Raw genomic sequence first — 13,208 nt, 5'->3', positions numbered from 1 at the left:
TCAATATCTAAAAGGGTGTCACAAGGAGGAAGGAGAAAATTTGTTCCTCTTGGTTTCTGAGGACAGGACAAGGAGTAATGGGCTTAAAGTGCAGCAGGGGAGGTTTAGATTGGACATTAGGAAAAAATTCCTAACTGTCAGGGTGGTCAAATATTGGAATAAATTGCCAAGGGTGGTGGTGGAATCTCCCTCTCTGGAGCTATTTAAGAACAGGTTAGATAGACATCTGTCAGGGATGGTGTAGACGGAGCTTGGTCCTGCCTTGAGGGCGGGGGGCTGGACTCGATGAACTCTCGAGGTCCCTTCCAGTCCTATAATTCTATGACAAGCAGGACTGTTCTGCTTTTGTAGGAAATGTAGGTGGACAGGCCTCCCTGACGATCTCCCAGGGGATGTTCTGCCTCAAGTTTGCTGATGTCATCACAGATGACAGGTTAGAGGAGTAGGCAATACAAAACATGGGTCCCTTCTATGTACCCACTTTGTCCTTGAGCAGAGTTCATCCTAATTCTTTTGAGGATGATGGCAAATGCAGGTCGGGGAAACCTGAAGGTGAGGGCCAGATGTGGACTAGGTGTATTCTAATATCCCAACGGTCTGCATGTATTCAGAACGTCATCTTACCTGATCCTAGTAAGGAAGTCCACGTATGGAGATTATTTAAATACATAATAAAAGAAAGGGGTACATGGACAATAACATAGGGAGACGTGGGAGCAATAGGTCTCACTAATTATGCCTTTTTTATACCTACATAGATCTATTATGCCTATATAGATAAAAAATTAAGTAGCAATTTTGGCAGGCGTCCTTCATGTTGACCTATCAACCACAATGACCAAAGTGGGATAACGGAGTTCTTTGTGGGCCTCTCGCATACATGTGTTTGGACTTACTCTAGCTTTTGCACAGTGTTTCCACATAATTTTCTGCATTGGGTCAAGTTTGGCAAGGCAGATTCAATAAGCCCTGCTCTTGGTTGAAGCTGAGGACAGAATAACTTCCCAAAAGTCAGACAAAAGCCTCTCTTTCAGGAAAGCTACCTAAACTGCAACAACATCCCATTTCTCCTTTGCTTTTGCAGCACAATAGTTCCATTGTTCAGTCAAATTCATATCCACACATCACTTTAGGGGGCTTGCAGCCGTACACCAGTTACGCTTTTAGAATGCGCTGCGGTGCAACCCACCACTTCTGGAAATGGAGTAAATGGAGCAAAACCCTACAATTCAGAACAAATGAAGCAGGTGAGTTCCTACCATTGGGACTGGGGAATAAGGAGATGAGGCTGAAACTTGTTCTTTTAAGTTGCTGTTTGCCATCTGCCAGACTGATGTCTAGAGATCCCTGCAAGTTCTTTGTCATTGCGGTCTGGTGCTGGAGAGGAAAAGCAAGCCTAAGAGCTGCAGGTAGTGGGCCAATACCACTATAAAATATGCATGCACCTGTGCACAGAACAGACTGGTGAGTGAAACTCAAGCTGTGGGTGTATGTTTCAGATAAAGCTTCCGAACTCCAGGTGTTTTATCTGCAGCGTGCCTATGTCAGTCTCATCACCTTTTTCCCTGACCAGTGATGTGTGCTGGCTGACTCTTCCTCTTCCAGCATAGCTTCAGCTATCTCCTGTGGTATCTCTGTCTTGAATTATACCATTGGCTCCCTCTTCCCTGTAACCTCCTCTTCTTGTGCCCCATCCTCCCCAGATTGTTGGCATACCATATCTTTAAAAATTTTGCCAGGTTTACCACCCTGCTAAGTCTCTACCACTTTAAATCTGAAGCTCTGATGCTTGAAAGAGCCCAGAGTGCATCAAATGAATCAGAACTAAGGAAGTTAAAATGCAGGTAACTGGGTAACTTTTCAGCAGTTACACACATCTGTGGCGCAGGCTGGCATCTGGTTCCCCAGGAGCAGGGCAAGAGCCTGTGTGTAACAATTCACGGTAATCGATAAGCCCAAGCTTATCAATTAACAGTGTAAATGGTTATCCTGTTACATCCCTAATCAGAACATGTGAGATAGGAAGTGGGAGCAGCTGGACCACTGATCAGATTAACATGCATTTTTGGCATGGAGGGAATCATTCAGGGAGAGGTAGGTATGGAATGGGAATGAGCCAAGAGTCATTTTGATAGTTTCGAAGGCGCTTCAGTTTTTGGTGCAGAGGCATGAGACTGGTGAAGTTGGGGTGTAGCTGAGTTGCAGGTGGGGTGGTCGTCTTAATCAGATATTAGGAAAGATTTGGACAGTTCACCCTTCCTGATATACAACAGCTTTGTTTTATGTGATTGATCATAGCTCCCTCAGGGAAACTTGATTTCTGGAGAGACGTTACCCCAGTTTTGGGAGGACGGAATGTGACCTTATTCTGGAAGGTGAGTCTGAGCACAAAAACAGTTAAGAATGTTTATAGAAATGACCAGCACTATAGCTGAGGCATTTTTCCTCACAGGGTGCAAGATTTCTTCCTTATTTTAGTTTTCCATTATGATGTGCTGCTCTTGTGACAATGGACTCTATAATACTGCAAAGAGAGTCTGGATCTGTTTGTGAATTTTTGTTCAAGCTATGGATTTAGACCATATGTTGCTTTTTTCCCCAATGGGAACTTCCTCCCTCCTCAAAAAAATTAGTTATGTTGTGTTTGGGAAAAGCTTACTTTTTTAAATTGCCCATTCAATACACACAAAAAGGAAATAATAAACATTTTTCAGGTTGGCCTATTTCAAAATTCCCAGAAATAAAAAAAAAATCTATATGCGTATGTAAAATATAGAGTAAGTAGAAATAATTCTGTGTAAATGTCATCCTTGAAATAAGAACCAATTCTCTGCTTTTTCTGTAAAACATATTATCACGAGACAGTATCTTTCTTTTCTTATAAGCTTCTACCATAAGAATCATGCCCAGTGCAATTTGTAGTATTGTAAATGTAACTGCAGATTAAATAGATCTTGAAATATTTTCCATCTTTTCCCCAGCCATCACCAGATTTTAGAGATAATGGTGGAGGTATTTCATTTGAGATAACCTGGGAAAACTTAGAGAAAGCTTCTGAGCCGGAACACAGCTCCATTTCTGCATTACACAACAGCACAACAATTTCTATCGATAACCATTCCTACAAAATCAGCATTGAAACAAAGAACAATATTAATTCTTCACTTCCTTCAGTGATTATAATCTCCAGTGCAACAGATAATGGTTTGTGTGTCTTCAATCCAGTTAAAATAATTTTTGTGGATGCTTTTCTTGTGCAGTTATTTTACAGTCAGTAATACTTTATCCTAATGGAATAATACATTAATCTAGCCATGACATTTAAAATTACTATTTTGCCATTGATATAGTTGAAAATTACTACCTTCTATCAATGGAGATCGCTTGCCTGTAAGATAAGTAGCAGTATATGTATCTTTAGTTATTTTCCAAAGCCCAACCCAGCTGGCACTCTCTCAAATATAAACTGCTACTTCATGGGGTTGTCCTTGTCACGTTTAACCAAGGCCTTGAAAACTGCATCCGCACACGGATGCACAGGTCTCAATCTCAGGACCCATTGCAGAATCAGAATATACAATTCTGGGCTCCAGTTATGCGAGTTTGCAGTTAAGTTCCTGATGTGACAAATTGTATTGCAGTCAGCCAACTAGAAGGTATTTGAGTGATTAACCTCTTAGTGGGTGGGCACTTTCCCTACTTAGGAGGAGGGGATTGTTGAGTATTTCAAAATGATTAAGCATTCCTGAAAAGACAAAATCTGCAATTTCAGTGGTGTCCTATCATCAGATACAATAATAGCAATAATAGCATAGTAATTCTACCTATCTTAATTAGACTTAAAATATATGAATCTGTATATATTTCAAGTGCTTTCATCCATTCTTTCCTAGGTACTGAAGAAAACATTGATCACACTGATCTTGAGGAGGAAAGAGTTAATGGCACAGTTAATGGCATTTATATTTCTTGGAACGCCACCAATGCATTTGATGGCTACATTGTTGATTGGTGCAACTTTCCAAGGTCCCAGCATTGTGACTTTCAGTGGAAGAGATTTGGTTTCAATACCTCCAGTTGTCTCATCAATTCAGGTGAAAGCAGAAGCAATTCTTCATTATGATGTTTATGGTGCAATTATTTGTTAGGGCACTGGGTGGCATGCACCTGAATTTTAGGAAACGTATCCTGGGAAAGCAATGATTGAAGTCTAACAGCTGCCCAGTGTGCTAGTTTTCTTTCACAGACTCAGAGGCATATAGAGCTGGAAAGGACCTTGAGAGGTCATAAAGTCCAGCCCCATACCCAGAGTCAGAGCCCAGTAAAGACCATCACAGATAAGTGTTTGTCAATCAGGACATCTGTGGTATTTTTCTGTTTACTAAATTGATTCAACATAACAAACAAGTGGTCGGCATTACTAAGGTTAGTTGGGATTCACTTTCAACACCTCTAGTTGTCTCATCAACTCAGACCAACACTGATTAAGAGCTGGTTTGTGAGTGTTTTCTGGGCCTCCATTTAGTAACTTCAGTTGTTCATGATTGGAATTTTTACCTAAAACTACCAAGACTTAATTTAAAAAATTATTATTTTCCAGCTGCTTTCAAGCCAGGTGTGAGATACAGCTTCAGGGTTTATGGCTCTCTAGCTAATGAAGCTTTTTTACTGGAGAAGAAGGTTGGATATGCTGATGAACTGGGTAAGCAGAAGACGTTTTACATGTGTACTTATCTGCTAAATGGGGCTCATGAACAGAAGGGAGTTCTGTAGCTGTTGTGTCTTCTCTGCCTCCTTCACTGAGTGCAAGCAATAATGTTGCTTCCCCCATTCCCATTGCCTACATGCAATAAAACACCACGAAATTGCCTCTGGTAACCACTGTTTGGTTAGAACAAATCTCAGAAAAACAAGAAACACAAGAGTCAGGGAAACAGCTTATGTTCAGTTGATAAAGCAAATTTAACAAGCGAAAGCATATAGTAATGCAGGAGCAATGCCAAATGAGGAGATACACATTCTAGAAATTCAACACATTTGTCAATTTCCATCTTTTCAGCTCCTAGTCACAACCCTCAAGTGGAAATAACTGAGCTGACTTCCTATACTGTGACCTTAACTTGGCACTCTTATCCCATAAATGAATCACAGCCTGGATTCATAAGAGGTTACCATGTTTATGTGAAAACTATGGAAGAAGAGTGCAGTTTGGAGGGATCCACAAAACATGCTCTTTCAGGTAATTGAGTCTTTGAATCCAGACACCTGTACATTCATCAGTACAATACAGCACCTGCTGAAATGTGTGAAAGGCTGCACATTTTTTGCTTAGGAGATCACTATACTGGAGACTATGAAAGATCTTCACACTTACATGTTGGGCAGATAAATCAACACGATGGATTTCAGTGCATCAGAATTCTCAGACCCTCCCACTGAATGCAAAAATATTGTTTATTCTCACCTGTTGATTTCTCCAACATGAGCTGGGTCCTGATTCACTGCTTGTTGGTCCAGTCCCCTCCTCCAATTGGGCAGATGTCAGATAAAGCTTTATGTCTGCCTGAACTTGGTTGGTCAGGGACCTACTCACCAATATCCTGTCAGAACAAGCTTACCTGTGGAACAGTTGGCACACCTGTAACTGTACACAACTGCTAATATTCTCACACGGGAAGGGTGGAAAAGCAAAGCCCAACCACTTCCCCATCTGAGGCAGAGATCTCAGGTTGTCATCTCAGGCAGGACCAGCACAGAGGCTGGGAAGGATAAGGGATGTGGCTGAGAAACACTCTAGTTTCTGTGTCCCTTGTACTGAAGACATTTCTGCCTCATCTATGAGTTGTGGAGTGGGTGCAGAGAGAAGAAAGGGACAGAGGCAGAACAAAAAACCAAACTTGCTAAAAAGCGACCAGCAAAGGTAACTGAATTGTGAAAGTGGAAACCGAGCTTGTAGCTTGGCAGAAGCAGACTTCTGACAGGACATTGGTAGGTGTTCCCCTGCTGACTTGGCTCTCTCAAACATGCTGCTGCTGCTATCTCCGGTCCAGTCAGAAGAGGTGCCACCCAACCCAGCAAAGATTCTTACACTGTGGGATGCACTTTGGCTTGGAAGGGCAAGGAATGTATTCTGTGGGGATATGAAAAGCTGCTCTGCCTTCAGAGCTGGGATGCCAGAAAGTGGCAACTGCTGCCAGTTGTGTAACTTTGAAGGCGACGTACTGCTCTTGTTTCTCCATTGTTGCTGGCAGAACGTTGCCTTTAGAGCTGGACCAACAGCCGTCCCTTTCTGCTTTGTCTTCAGAGCTTGGCAGCAATAATACATACTTGTGTGGCAGGAGCTGGAGGGTGTAAAGGACTATGGACTAGGGATGTCAACGGGTAGTCGACTACACATTAGCCAATAAGCCTGGGCTTGTCAATTAATCCTATCTACTATACACATTCCATCCTCCCTCCCCTTGGTGGGGATACATCAAGGGAGAGGGAGGCAGGAGCTAGTACTTGTGGGAAGTCAGCTTAAAAGCTGGCTCCCCACAATCACCAGATCCCATAGAGCCACCTGTCTTCCCCTTCCCCCGCACTACTGCCTGATAGAGATGCCGAAGCACAGAGGGTGAGGGGTGCAGACTGGAGTTGGCACATGCGGGAAACTGGCTTTCAAGCTGGCTCTCCCTACATGTTGGCTCTGCATCTGCCCACCCCCACTTTGCTGTCTCCCACAGAGGTGGGAGAAGGGTTGCAGGCAGGAGCTGGTGCTCGGAGGGGACACAAAGAAGAGGAAGTGTCTAATTAGTTTGAGACATTTAGGAAGGGGATGTGTTCTAATTCAAAGAAAACCCACAATAAGAAACAACAGAGTAATGGTTGGTAACATCTCCTTTGATTGTAGATGGCTCAGTTCTATGTAAATACACTCTGGAAAGCCCTGAAGAAAAAAGATACACGGTGAAACACCTGGTGCCAAAAACAACGTATGCACTGGCAGTTACAGCTTACAGTGGCGGCGGAGAAACCCCAATCGATACTTACATAACCGTAGATACGCTACAGGACTGTGAGTTTAGAAAATGAAAGTATAAATTGTAGGGGCCAGGTTGGGGATGGAGGGAAGAGAAGGGAAAATAGCATCAGTCACTGTTGGCTTCTTTCCTAAAAAGGAAATGAAAAGTTTATTAGATTAGGTAGACATGAATGGATTTGAGAAAGAGCCCAGTTGGAAGGTCGTATTATTTGAATGCATGCATTCATAAATACAATTGCCAAATTAAATGTTTTAGTACTTGCAGAGCTCCTTTCACCCTAGAAACATTACAACATATTTAATGCATTTTATCATGTTATGTAAGCCTCAATCTCCATGGCAAGGTAAGAAGGCAAATTTAGACCTACTTTGCAGATAGCAACACTAAGGTTCATTTTACAGTGACAGAGTTGAAAGCAGGCTCTCTCTTCCAAATACCAGAACATACTAGAAATGAATTTTATTTCATTCCAGTTTGTTTTATAGCCTATAGAAGATAATAAATCTTTTCATATACTGGCTGTTGCTTTCACGACCAAGTGGCTAATTTATGTGCGGATAAGAGCTCTGGACTTCCTAATATTGCTTTATATGAAAAACTGGTTTACAAATCCACCAACTCTTCCATTCCACGCTAGCCATGACCAAAGAAGGGCTGTTGCAGGAGAATCATTCTCACTAAATGTGGTCATATTAGACATCCAGAAAGAAAGGGTAATTACTTGCCTGTATTTCTTATCATGACAGACTTTAAGAACTTGTGCTTCCAAGCTGTAACTCCACAACTTTGCTCTTACAAGGAGTGGAAGTGTTGATTAGTGCACAAAAGCCGTACATTTTACACTGAGCAGCATGCTCTACCACTACATGCCAGGCCCTCCCAGACAGAATTTCTGTTTGTTAGAGCACTGCATGATTCCATGGGTAACTGTTATGGAAACAGGAGCTTTCTTTTTGGAGGGGTGGGGGGGGGACACAACCAATTCTGTTTGGCATTTGGAATACTAGTACTGGGGCCTTTTGTCCTCATTAAGCAAAGCATTTAAGTATGTCTTTGTGTCTGTTCTTTCCTGGACAGGGATAGATGGACTAGGAATGTTTAAGTGCTTTGCAAAGTGTCTTCACTGAAAAGATAAGTGTACATTGATGTAACCATGTCAGTGTAACACCGTAATGGAGACAAGACACAGGCAGGTTTTACTTCAGGGTATTTTCCTATCGAGTTATACTGCTTGAGGTAAATCCCAGTGAGGTGGAATCGGCCTCATGTAGTTATGCTGAGGTCTGAACCACCCATGCCTTGTCTCCAGTGGGATTTTATTTCATCAACACCAATGACTGCTAGTTGAGTTAGAGCAGATCTTTCAGAAAAACATCCATGTTTGATTTAAAGATGACCTTCTATCCTAAAAGCTCTAATTACATTGTTCCAATCAAAGGAAATTAGAAAACTGGTTTTTAAAATATTGTTTTTCTTTCACAGACAATACTTATCTTGCAGTTCTGTTAGCAACTATTCCTTTGGTACTAATCACTGCTCTGTGCTTCTGGAAAAACAAGTGGTAAGTTCACTGCAATTCATTTTTCTTCTGATTGTAGTTTGTCCATTTATACCCCCTTACATAATACTGCCTTTATTTCTCTTTGAGTGTCTTAGTAAGTGGATGCCCTGAATATGTGGCTTATTGCAGTATACAGTAAATAGCATCTCTGCATATTTCTGTAAGAATCTTAGCCCTGCCATCCAGATGAAGGCAGAATGAATGTTGCCAATTGAACAAAACAAAGTTTCTTACTTGTTTGGCTGTATTTTTCTAGGGTGAAGAGTTGCTGTTGTGCTGAAATTCCCAATCCTAACAAGAGCAAAGTCCTCTCATTTAATGGATTAAAGGTGAAGCCATTAGATAAACACAATTACTTAAATTTTTCCACTCAAACCAAGATCCAGCAAAAAGCATTAGAAAAATTTTCTTTCTGCGTACAGAATTACTTTAATGATGATGTTCATTTTACAAATGGCTTGTCTGATTCATTTTACTTTTGGTTGAAAAAAATCTCCATGAGAGTGATTAGTTTACACTTTGAAGTTGGTCTTCACAAGAATAGGATCTAAATAGTGACTTTACAGTTATAAAAGCTCTTTCCACACACTCGTACCTGTCAGAGCAGACAAAGTCCTTCTGATGCCATTAGCTTTCAATGTTAGAACATCATTGACTATTCCTCTTTGAGACATGCACTAGATGATTAGGTGAGTCCTGTAAACTATGCCTGACTGCTGCTCCCTCTCCTTACATTTGCAACAGCAAGAAATTAGACTTCTGGGAGAACTTAACTTGCCAATTTCTATGGCTCCTTGTGGATTTTAGAAGGATAATGCCCCCTCCCCAAGACTTAACACAGTGGTTTCCAGTGTTATAGTGGAAACTGAACAGATATGCAAGTTCTTAAACTGAAGGGGCATGTTCTCTCATTGCTCAGCAAATTTCTTCTGTTGAGATTAGAAAAAAAGCTCTCCAGAACGGTCTCATAATTAGATCCAGATGAAGATCAAACATGCAGTGAACTAGAACCATGTATATGTCCTTCTCTCCCAATCTTATCTTCTAAACATGCTTAAAATAATCACCTCCTTTTCCTGTTACGAGTGTATTTTTCAGTGCTCTAAAATTATCATCTTCTGGTTGGCCTGCAGGTTAATTCTGAAGCAGTACTGAAGCCAAGTGGCTGCATTCCTGACACCTTAGTGTTGGAGAATGCACCAGAAGCCAATACCCTACAGCTGTGGAGACAAGGGACTCTTCTGAAAGACAGTGAAAGCAAAATTATCAACCCTTCCTGGGAGTACTTTGTTCAAAATGATGGGAGAGATTTGACATGCACACAGTCAGCTTCAGAAGCTTGCACTTCATTTGAAAACATATCCTATTCTTCCCAGATTGCATTTAGTTCCAGCTTCTGTCAGAACGTGTGGATGTCAGGAACAAATGAGCCTCAGTTGTGGTACCAGCCACAGCAGTACGTTGAAATTCTGAGTAAAGAGACAGTCACATCATTAGGAGAAATCACTGAGAGGGAAGACGGTTTAAGATATATTTCACAAATGGAAGTACCTTGTTCTGAGGTTAAGTTAAGTGATTTACCCCATTCCACTGAGCCCATGGAATGTTCAAGTTACAAAATACAAACCACCTTGGGTTCGGAGCCGGTTATATCGACATCTGATGACGACGTTTACAGTCAGGCCAGCTCTGCTTCTAGCAATTCAGCAGCATTATTGCTTCCAGACTGGCATTAAAAACTGACCTGCATGTTTACACACACTGTATGCTGTAATTCTATTAGAAATTAGGGGAATAAGCAGGAATTACTGGATGAGATGTATGGCCTGCAGTATGTACACATTCAGATCATAACCATCTTTTCTGGCCCTAAAAGGATAATATGTACCAGGATTTGTTCAGGGTCACTAAAATACCAGAGAACAATTTCACTTCTGTGACACCCTTCACATGCATTATCCCACACGGATTTATTGCATTGTTGATGCTAGCATAAAAGATATGCATTATGAATCTCTGCATGGAACATTACTCTTACCTTGGGACTCTGGCTTTATTTGGGTGGGGTCAGAATGTTAGTTAACTGTGGTTTTTTGTATTTCATTTTCCACATAATAAAAAATTGGCCATGGAATGTCAGCTGGTCTTCTGTCTGGGGGCTAAGTGCTTAAGGAACTTAGGGTTCGTCTACACTACAACATTAATTCGAACTAAGCTAATTCGAACTAACAGATCTAGACTAAAAAACTAGTTCGAATTAGCGTTTTGCTAATTCGAACTAGCATGTCCACATTAAGTGGACCCTGAACCAGGCTTAAGGATGGCCGGAAGCAGTGCCGGCAGGGCATCAGAGGAGGACTTAGAGCGTGGAGATGCTGTCTCAGGCTAGCCGAGGGCTGTGCTTAAAGAGTCCCGACCCTCACCACAGACAGACAGTTCTAAGGGGTGCCCCGCTTGCAAAGCAGTCCTGGCTTGGAGTGCCCTGAGTGCCCACACTGGGCACATCACAGCACTCGGCCATCAGCCCGGCTGCACTTGCCGCAGGCTGCCATCTGGGGAGAGGGGGCAATCGGGGGGCTGCAGGAGAGGTTCCACCCCAAAAGCCTGCAGAGCCAGCCCAGTCCTCCCCATCGGGGGCTCGTGCCCCATTCCTCCCTCACCTCCTTCCACTTACCCTTCCCTAGCCCCTTTTCTTGATGTACAAAATAAAGATAACGTGTCTTCCAAAATAGAATCTGTCTTTATTGAACAAAACTGGGGGAGACTGAGAAAAAGAGGTGGGAGAGAGGAAGAGAGAGGCTGGGAGAGGGGAGGGCAACTAAAATGATCAGGGGTTGGGAACAGGTCCCATATGAAGAGAGGCTAAAGAGACTGGGACTTTTCAGCTTAGAAAAGAGGAGACGGAGGGGGGACAGGATAGAGGTCTCTAAAAGCAGGAGTTGGGTGGAGAGGGTGCATACAGAAAAGTTCTTCATTAGTTCCCATAAAGAAGGACTAGAGGACACCAAAGGAAAGGAATGGGTAGCAGGCTTCAAACTAGTAACAGAAAGTTGTTCTTCCCAAAGCAAAGAGTCAACCTGTGGAACTCCTTGCTGCCGGAGGCTGTGAAGGCTAGAACTAGAACAGAGTTTAAAGGGAAGTGAGATCAAGTCATGGAGGTTGGGTTCATGGAGTGGTATTAGCCAGGGGGTAGGAGTGGTGTCCCTGCCCAAGGTTTGTGGAAGGCTGGAGAGGGATGGCACGAGACAAATGGCTTGGTCACTGTCTTCGGTCCATCCCCTCCAGGGTCCCTAGGGTTGGCCGCTGTTGGCAGACAGGCTACTGGGCTAGATGGACCTTTGGTCTGACCCAGGACGGCCATTGTAAGCTCAGGGCTCAGGGTCGGGGGTCTCAGTGGACCCCCTTGATTTTCATGCACACCTGCTCCTGGGTGTCCAGGCTGGCAGCTCTCCTGCCCAAGCCGGCCACTTTCCTGTGCCTAGTGCAGAGGTCGTGGACGAGGTCCATGATGTCCGCACCAGCCCAGGCGGGTGCCCGCCTCTTGCGGTCCCGGGCAAGGTCCCTGGAGCCGCCAGCCTGGTCCTGGGAAGAGGGGGAGGGCTGGGGGTCATCGGGTGGCTGGCTTGATCCGTGCCAGGTGCAGGATCTGCTGGCTGGGTGCTGGCAGGCTTGCATCTGGCACAGACATCGTAGCCAGCCCGTGCCCCTTTAAGGGGTCCGGGGCCGGGAGGGGGGCAGACGAGTTTCCCTGGTGTTGGCCAGAGTGGCCACCAAGGAAACCTGGGGAGGGCTAGCCTCCCACTAGTTCAAATTAAGGGTCTACACAGCCCTTAATTCGAACTAGTAAATTCGAACTAGGCTTAATCCTCGTGGAATGAAGATTACCTAGTTCGAACTAAGCGCTCCGTTAGTTCGAATTAAATTTGAACTAACGGAGCGCTAGTGTAGCGCCTATGAAAGTTAGTTCGAACTAACGTCCGTTAGTTCGAACTAACTTTGTAGTGTAGTCATACCCTTATTGTGGTACACTGGGCTAGCTGCATCTTTGACCCTTCTCTGGGATGAGTGCACCCCTTCCGGCACTAGGCCTCAAGCCTTCAACTCCCTCTGGGGAGAATCCTATGATTCTCCCTCTCTTTCAGACTGAGTCTCAAGGCAACAGCCTTTCCTCCTTGTACCAATCATGACTGCCCTGCTGCTCAGCCTTGCAAACCCTTCAACAGCTTTGATCAGAAGTGAATATCAGCACCCAGGATGGCTTTTTCAGAAACATTGTTTCATCTCAGCAGTAGAAAGAAAGCATAACAAGGGCAAAGGTGTTTTAACACAGTTACATGCACCTCAGTCTTACCTAAGCTAGGAGCCCAAGCTCCCTCACTTCTAATTGCTGAGTTCAGTCTGCATCCCATTAGCATTTAGGAAGGCCATCCACAGTCCTCTGCCTACCCTGTGTTTTTTGAGCCTGGTTAAACCCATTTATATGGCCCACCCAAGAGGCTGGGCAGAGGTCTTCTCAGCAGCTGCTTTTCTTCATTGTCAGGTGTTTGCAGGGCAGCTGCTATCAGGTTACGGTCTTCCTTTCTGGGCATGTGCTCTTAGCTCCTTTTGGTGATGCACAAAGA

General features: G+C 43.6%; 1 protein-coding gene across 2 annotated transcripts in view; it reads left to right on the top strand.

The window, feature by feature from the left end:
• The window catches only part of OSMR (oncostatin M receptor), a 55,630-nt gene extending 44,910 nt beyond the window's left edge, over positions 1–10,720 (top strand). For both annotated transcript variants that reach the window (XM_006139478.5, XM_075932515.2), the window contains 10 exons: positions 1,085–1,247; positions 2,299–2,375; positions 2,982–3,204; positions 3,894–4,094; positions 4,601–4,702; positions 5,060–5,239; positions 6,893–7,057; positions 8,508–8,586; positions 8,843–8,915; positions 9,720–10,720. In XM_006139478.5, the coding sequence (XP_006139540.3) occupies positions 1,085–1,247; positions 2,299–2,375; positions 2,982–3,204; positions 3,894–4,094; positions 4,601–4,702; positions 5,060–5,239; positions 6,893–7,057; positions 8,508–8,586; positions 8,843–8,915; positions 9,720–10,322 (1,866 nt within the window). In that variant the 3' untranslated portion in view covers positions 10,323–10,720. The remainder of the gene's footprint in view (positions 1–1,084; positions 1,248–2,298; positions 2,376–2,981; positions 3,205–3,893; positions 4,095–4,600; positions 4,703–5,059; positions 5,240–6,892; positions 7,058–8,507; positions 8,587–8,842; positions 8,916–9,719) is intronic.
• The last annotated feature ends 2,488 nt before the right edge of the window (positions 10,721–13,208 follow it).

Source organism: Pelodiscus sinensis, chromosome 6 (assembly GCF_052426305.1).
Source record: "Pelodiscus sinensis isolate ZL-2025 chromosome 6, ASM5242630v1, whole genome shotgun sequence".
Lineage (NCBI taxonomy): Eukaryota > Metazoa > Chordata > Testudines > Trionychidae > Pelodiscus > Pelodiscus sinensis.
This window is presented reverse-complemented; position numbering and strand designations above follow the sequence as displayed.